This window comes from Salmo salar, unplaced genomic scaffold (genome assembly GCF_905237065.1).
Source record: "Salmo salar unplaced genomic scaffold, Ssal_v3.1, whole genome shotgun sequence".
In the NCBI taxonomy this organism is placed as follows: domain Eukaryota; kingdom Metazoa; phylum Chordata; class Actinopteri; order Salmoniformes; family Salmonidae; genus Salmo; species Salmo salar.
In genome coordinates, this window is record NW_025550914.1 from 231,322 (window position 1) to 240,198 (window position 8,877).

At 45.8% G+C, this 8,877-nt stretch overlaps 1 protein-coding gene across 1 annotated transcript; it reads left to right on the forward strand.

Moving 5' to 3' along the window:
- The first annotated feature begins 2,694 nt into the window (after nucleotides 1-2,694).
- Nucleotides 2,695-8,007, forward strand: LOC123740224 (stonustoxin subunit beta-like). The gene is made up of 2 exons (XM_045713994.1): nucleotides 2,695-2,755; nucleotides 7,370-8,007. Exons 1-2 carry the CDS (start codon nucleotides 2,695-2,697, stop codon nucleotides 7,909-7,911), a joined length of 603 nt encoding a protein of 200 aa, XP_045569950.1. The 3' UTR covers nucleotides 7,912-8,007.
- Nucleotides 8,008-8,877: the final 870 nt, after the last annotated feature.

Below are 8,877 nucleotides of genomic sequence, written 5' to 3' on the forward strand. Positions count from 1 at the left end.
CTGCACAAACCCTAACATAGATCATGAATCAGAAATATACAAATTGGCTTAATTATTTATTTACTAACTAACGTAATCAATCACAGAATTACATAAACACACACACAATAGGTCATACAGTGTGATTTTAATATGATTTGACTCTTTGCAGGCTGTCAGGCTGTCTAGTCACAGAGGAAGGCTGTGCTTCTCTGGTCTCAGCTCTGAGGTCAAACCACTCACACCTGAGAGAGCTTGACCTGAGCTACAATCACCCAGGAGACTCAGGAGTCAGACTGCTCTCTGCTGGACTGGAGGATCCACACTGCAGACTGGAGAAACTCAAGTATGTAGAGGGTTTATGTCAATGTTCATATCAGACATGTTTGACTTATCAGGCTAGGTAAGACACACATTCTTACCACCACTTGGACAAAGTTATATGCTGACTGTGTGTGTGTGAGTTCATTGTGTGTGTGTGAGTTCATTGTCTGTGTGTGAGTTCATAATGTGTGTGTCCATTGTGTGTGTGTGTGTGTGTGTGTGTCCATTGTGTGTGTGTGTGTGTGTCCATTGTGTGTGTGTGCCCATTGTGTGTGTGTGTGTCCATTGTGTGTGTGTGTCCACACACACACACACACACACACACACACGGTGGACACACTCTGGACACACACATGCTGGACACACACTAGACACACACACAAAGGAGACACACACATACACACTGGGGACACATGTGTGTCCAGTGTGTGTCCTGTGTGTTTTTCTAACGTGTGTCTCCTGTGTGTTCGTCTAACGTGTGTGTGTGTGTGTGTCCAGTGTGTGAGTGTCCAGTGTGTGAGTGTGTGTGTGTGAGTGTTTGTGTGTGTCCAGTGTGTGAGTTCAGGTGTGTCCCTCAATGACTGTCCGCTACAGTGTGGAACATGGTGGAGAGTACACAATGAAACCTGGGCTTAGATAATGTGAGTGTTGACTGCTGTGAAGAATATGACTAAGAATAAGTCTTAATTCAAGTTAAGTCAAAGTCAAAGACCACCATCATTACTTACTTGGTCATATTAAATATCAGCTGTAGTTCTACAGATGCAGTGTCACGGTTGTCGTAGGATTGAGACCAAAATGCAGCGGGGAAATGTGCACTCATCTTTTTATTTAAACGGACAAGAAGGTGAACCAAAACAAACACGTACACGGAAAAAACACAACGACTAAATAACAGGCCGGTAAGGCAACAAGCTATACACAGCACAATCTCCCACAAACCACTAAGACAAACACATAACTTAATATAGGACTCTCAATCAGAGGCAACTAGAAAACACCTGTCTCCAATTGAGAGTCCACACCAATTACCTAAACATAGAAATACATAAACATAGAACAGTGACCAAAAACCCCGGAATACATAAATCAACTACCCCTCTACATAGACACAACCAACCCGAACCACATAAAACAAATACCCTCTGCCACGTCCTGACCAAACTACAATAACAAATAACCCCTATTACTGGTCAGGACGTGACAGTACCCCCCCCCCCCAAAGGTGCAGACCCCAGATGCACCTCAACAAAAAAATAAAAAATAAACCTCTAACTAAAAAGAGGGAAGGGAGGGTGGCTGCCGTCACCGACGGCTCCTGTGCTAAAGCCCCCCCTCCCCAAACCTCCTATAGTGGAGGTGGCTTAGGCTCAGGCCTTAATCCCCTGCCTGACCTAACCACCCCCACTGCATACCTCTGCCTGAGGACAGTCACTAAAGACCCTGGACTGTAGGGCAACTCTGGGAGCTCCGGACAGTGGGACAACTCTGGGAGCTCCGGACAGTGGGCCGTCTCTGGGAGCTCCGGACAGTGGGCCGTCTCACCTGGTTCCGGACAGTGGGCCGTCTCACCTGGTGCCGGACAGTCTGGACGAGGCACTGTCGCCGGACAGTCTGGACGAGGCACTGTCGCCTGACACTCTGGACGAGGCACTGTCGCCGGAAGTTCGGGACTGGGCTGACGCACTGGAAGCCTGATGCGTGGGGCTGGTAGTGGAGGTACCAGACTGGGGACACGCACCTCAGGGCTAGTGCGAGGAGCGGGAACAAGCTGAATAGGACTGGGCTGACGCACTGGAAGCCTAGCGCATGAGGCTGGTAGTGGAGCTACCAGACTGGAGAGACGCACTTCAAGGCTAGTGCGAGGAGCGGGAACAGGCTGAGTTGGACTGGGCTGACGTACTGGAGGCCTGGTGCGTGGTGCTGGCTGTGGATATACCAGGCCATGAAGGCACACTGGCGGTCTCGATCGCACCTCCTGCACAACCCGTCTTGGCTGGAACTAGTGGCCCTGTATGAGCGGAGTGCTGATACAGGGCGAACTGGGCTGTGCAGGGGCCTGATGGTTGCCGTGCGTAGAGCAGGCGTAGGGTAGCCTGGACCTAGGAGGCGCACCGGTGACCAGATGCACTGCGCAGGCATCCTCCTACCAGGCTGGATGCCCACTCTAGCACGGCACTTGCGAGGGGCTGGGATCACTCGCACAGGACTGTGCATGCGTATGGGCGAGATCGTGCGCACTTCCGCATACCTTGGCGCCCTCCACTCCATACGTTCTCTCCACAAAGCACGGGGAGCTGGCTTAGGGCTCACCCTTGGCCCAGCCGAACTACCCGTGTGTCCCCCCCAAAAAATTATTGGGGGTGCCTCTCCTGCTTTATCGGCGAGTATATGGCTTCATACCTGCGCCGCTCTGCCTTGTGGCTGCTTCACTCTCCTCCGTTGGGAGACGGTAATCCCCAGCCTGATGCCATGGTCCAGCCCCGTCCAAAATTTCCTCCCATGTCCAATTCCCCTGATAGTCCATATACTTGTTCCCTTGCTCCTTACCCCGCTGCTTTGTCCTTGGTTGGTGGGAGATTCTGTCACGGTTGTCGTAGGATTGAGACCAAAATGCAGCCGGGAAATGTGCACTCATCTTCTTTATATTTAACCTCTCTGGGCTAGGTGGGACGCTTGCGTCCCACCTACTCAACAGCCAGTGTAATCCCGTGGCGCGATATTCAAATACCTCAAATGCAAAAACTTCAATTTTTCAAACATATGACTATTTTACACCATTTTAATGACAAGACTCTCGTTAATCTAACCGCACTGTCCGATTTCAAAAAGGTTTTACAATGAAAGCAAAACATTAGATTATGTCAGCAGAGTACCCAGCCAGAAATAATCAGACACCCATTTTTCAAGCCAGCATATAATGTCACCAAAACCCAGAAGACAGCTAAATGCAGCACTCACCTTTGATGATCTTCATCAGATGACAACCCTAGGACATTATGTTATACAATACATGCATGTTTTGTTCAATCAAGTTCATATTTATATCAAAAACCAGCTTTTTACATTAGCATGTGACGTTCAGAACTAGCATACCCCCCGCAAACTTCCGGGGAATTCGCTAACATTTTACTAAATTACTCACGATAAACGTTCACAAAAAGCATAACAATTATTTTAAGAATTATAGATACAGACCTCCTCTATGCACTCGATATGTCCGATTTTAAAATAGCTTTTTGGTGAAAGCACATTTTGCAATATTCTAAGTACATAGCCCAGGCATCACGAGCTCGCTATTTAGACACCCGGCAAGTTTAGCACTCACCATAATCATATTTACTATTATAAAAGTTTGATTACCTTTTGTTGTCTTCGTCAGAATGCACACCCAGGACTGCTACTTCAATAACAAATGTTGGTTTGGTCCAAAATAATCCATCGTTATATCCGAATAGCGGCGTTTTGTTCGTGCGTTCCAGACACTATCCGAAATAGTAAAGAAGTGTCGCGCGCATGGCGCAATTCGTGACAATAAAATTCTAAATATTCCATTACCGTACTTCGAAGCATGTCAACCGCTGTTTAAAATCAATTTTTACGACATTTTTCTCGTAGAAAAGCGATAATATTCCGACAGGGAATCTCCTTTTCGGCAAACAGAGGAAAAAATCCCAAAGGCGGAGGCGGTCGGGGTCATGCGCATAAGCCAGTGTCCCTTGATCGGCCACTTGAGAAAGGCGATAATGTGTTTCAGCCTGGGGCTGGAATGACGACATTCTGTTTTTTCCCGGGCTCTGAGCGCCTATGGACGACGTGGGAAGTGTCACGTTAGAGCAGAGATCCTTAGTAAATGATAGAGATGGAAAAGAAGTTCAAGAAATGGTCAGACAGGCCACTTCCTGTAAAGGAATCTCTCAGGTTTTGACCTGCCATTTGAGTTCTGTTATACTCACAGACACCATTCAAACAGTTTTAGAAAATTTAGGGTGTTTTCTATCCATATGTAATAAGTATATGCATATTCTAGTTACTGGGTAGGAGTGGTAACCAGATTAAATCGGGTATGTTTTTTATCCAGCCGTGTCAATACTGCCCCCTAGCCCTAACAGGTTAACATATAATGTCACATAAACCCAAACCACAGCTAAATGCAGCACTAACCTTTGATCTTCATCAGATGACAACCCTAGGACATTATGTTATACAATGCATGCATGTTTTGTTCAATCAAGTTCATATTTATATCAAAAACCAGCTTTTTAGCCCGGCATCACAGGGCTAGCTATTTAGACACCCACCAAGTTTAGCACTCACCAAAGTCAGATTTACTATAAGAAAAATGTTATTACCTTTGCTGTTCTTCGTCAGAATGCACTCCCAGGACTTCTACTTCAATAACAAATGTTGGTTTGGTCCCAAATAATCCATTGTTATATCCAAATAGCGGCGTTTTGTTTGTGCATTCAAGACACTATCCGAATGGTAAAGAAGGGTGACGAGCACGGCGCATTTCGTGACAAAAAAAATCTAAATATTCCATTACCGTACTTCAAAGCATGTCAACCGCTGTTTAAAATCAATTTTTATGCAATTTTTCTCGTAAAAAAGCGATAATATTCCGACCGGGAGTGGTGGTTTTCGTTCAAAGAGAGGGAAAATAAAACATCTCGTGCACGAGCCCCAGTCTAATGGTCCTCTGACAGGCCACTATCCAAACGCGCTAATGTGTTTCAGCCTGGGGCTGCCTCGATATCATTCAGCTTTTTCACGGGTTCTGAGAGCCTATGGGAGCCGTAGGAAGTGTCACGTTACAGCAAAGATCCTCAGTCTTCAATAAAAAGAGCCAAGATGAACAACAACTTGTCAGACAGGCCACTTCCTGTTCAGAATCTTCTCAGGTTTTTGCCTGCCATATGAGTTCTGTTATACTCACAGACACCATTCAAACGGTTTTAGAAACTTTAGGGTGTTTCCTATCCAAAGCCAATAATTATATGCATATTCTAGTTACTGGGCAGGAGTAGTAACCAGATTAAATCGGGTACGTTTTTTATCCGGCCGTGTAAATACTGCCCCCTATCCCCAACAGGTTAAACAGACAAGAAGGTGAACCTAAACAAACACGTACACGGAAAAACACAACGACTAAATAACAGGCCGGTAAGGCAACAAGCTATACACAGCACAATCTCCCACAAACCACTAAGACAAACACATACCTTAATATAGGACTCTCAATCAGAGGCAACTAGAAAACACCTGCCTCCAATTGAGAGTCCACACCCCAATTACCTAAACATAGAAATAGACTAAACTAGATAGAACTTAGAAATACATAAACATAGAACAGTGACCAAAAACCCCGGAATACATAAATCAACTACCCCTCTACATAGACACACACCCCGAACCACATAAAACAAATACCCTCTGCCACGTCCTGACCAAACTACAATAACAAATAACCCCTATTACTGGTCAGGACGTGACAAGCAGAAATCAGGGACACCAACGTTTACAAACAGTTGCTTTGACATTGTGTGTTTGTGCGTGTGTGTGCGTGTGTGTGTGTGTGTGTGTGTGTGTGTGTGTGTGTGTGTGTGTGTGTGTGTGTGTGTGTGTGTGTGTGTGTGTGTGTAATTAATGGGAATAAGTGTGTTTTATATTACCATACAGTATAACATATGATCATTCAACAAGTCTCAAGTTACCTTAACTTCTCATTTTGATACCTAGAAACATCTACATTAAATGAATTAGTGAAAAGTGAATGATGATGATTTCTAATATTGTGTCTGGTTTCACTTGACACACACACTGGACACACACTGGACACACACGGACACAGACTGGAAACACACACACACTGGACACACACACACACACACACACACACACACACACACACACACACACACACACTGGACACATGCACTGGACACACACACACACACACACACACTGGACACACACTTGACACACACACTGGACACACTCTCACACACTGGACACACACACTCTCACACACTGGACACACACACTGGACACACACATACATACTGGATACACACTTATACAATCACACACACACTGGACACACACACTGGACACACACTGACACACACACACGGACACACACACTTATACAATTACACACACACTGGACACATACACAAACACACTTTGCACATACACACTGTCTATCCCAGTTATATCTGCCTGTTAAATCCGTTTCTGGATCACAGGTTCTAGAATAGCTTCTATCCCAGTTCTATCTGCCTGTTAAATCAGTTTCTGGACCACATTTTCTAGAACAGCTATTATCCCAGTTCTATCTGCCTGTTAAATCAGTTTCTGGATCACAGGTTCTAGAACAGCTTCTATCCCAGTTCTATCTGCCTGTTAAATCAGTTTCTGGATCACAGGTTCTAGAACAGCTTCTATCCCAGTTCTATCTGCCTGTTAAATCAGTTTCTGGACCACAGGTTCTAGAACAGTGTGTGTGTGAGTTCAGGTGTATCCCTCAATGACTGTCTGTTCTTCTGCTTACCGCTACAGTGTGGAACATGGTGGAGAGAACACAATGAAACCTGGGCTTAGAAAATGTGAGTGTTGACTGCTGTGAAGAATATGACTAAGAATAAGTCTTAATTCAAGTTAAGTCAAAGTCAAAGACCACCATCATAACTGACTTGGTCATATTAAATATCAGCTGTAGTTCGACAGAAGCAGAAATCAGGGACACCAACGTTTACAAAGAGTTGTTTTGACATTGTGTGTGTGTGTGTGTGTGTGTGTGTGTGTGTGTGTGTGTGTGTGTGTGTGTGTGTGTGTGTGTGTGTGTGTGTGTGTGTGTGTGTGTGTGTGTGTGTGTGAATAAGTGTGTTTTATATTACCATACAGTATAACATGTGATCATTCAACAAGTCTCAAGTTACCTTAACTTCTCCTTTTGATACATAGAAACATCTACATTAAATTAATTAGTGAAAAGTGATTTAACATTCTAATGTGAATGATGATGATTTCTAATATTGTGTCTGGTTTCATCCATCAGATGTCTGTGATCTCACACTGGACCTAAACACAGTAAACAGACGCCTCTCTCTGTCTGAGGAGAACAGAAAGGTGACATGTAGGACAGAGGAGCAGCCGTATCCTGATCACCCAGAGAGATTTGAGGACTGTAGACAGGTGCTGTGTAGAGAGGGTCTGACTGGGCGCTGTTACTGGGAGGTAGAGTGGAGTGGGAGAGAGGCTGGTATAGGAGTGACATATAAAGGAATCAGCAGGAGAGGAGGGGTTAAGGACTGTTATCTTGGATGGAATGACAAGTCCTGGTGTCTGTTCTGCTCTGACAACAGATACTCTACCAGGCATAATAATAATCTCACTACCATAGACGTCCCCTCCTCCAGCTCCCACAGAGTAGGAGTTTATCTGGACTGGCCAGCCGGCACTCTGTCCTTCTATAGAGCCTCCTCTGACACACTGACCCACCTGATCACATTCAACTCCACATTCACTGAGCCCCTCTATCCAGGATTTATGGTTGATGTTGACTTCTTTGGGATTTGGGACTCCTCAGTGTCCCTGTGTCAGTGATACACACATGCTCACTGGACACACACACTCAACACACACAGACAGAGACACACACACACACACACACACACACACACACACACACACACACACACACACACACACACACACACACACACACTGGACACACACACACACAAACACTGGAAACACAAACTTACTGGACACACACACTGGATACACACACACTGACACACACACACACACACACAGGACTCACACACACACGCTGGACACACACACACTGGACTTACACACACAAGCTGGACACACACACACACTGACACACACACAGACACACACACACTGGACTCACACCACTGACACACACTGGATGGACACACACACTGGACACACACACACACACACACACACACACACACACACACACACACAACTGGACAGTCACACACACACTGGACACACACACACTGGACACACACGCACACGCACACCCACACTGGACACACACACACACACACACACACACAGACACACACACACACACTGGACACACACACACACACACACTACACAGAAACACACACATTGGACACACACACACTGGACACACACACACTGACACACAAACACTGGACTTACACACAAACACACACACACTGGACGGACACACACACTGGACACACACACACACACTGAATGGACACACACATTGGATGGACACACACACACACTGGACACACACTGGACACACAAACGACACACACCCTCACTGGACACACACGCTGGATGGACACACACACACACTGGACACACACACTGGACACACACACTGGACACACACACTGGACACACACACACACACACACACACTGACACACACACACACACACACATTGGACACACACACACACAAACAAATACACAGACACACACTGGAAACATACACACACACTGGACACACTGGACACACACTGACACACACACAAACACACACACACACAC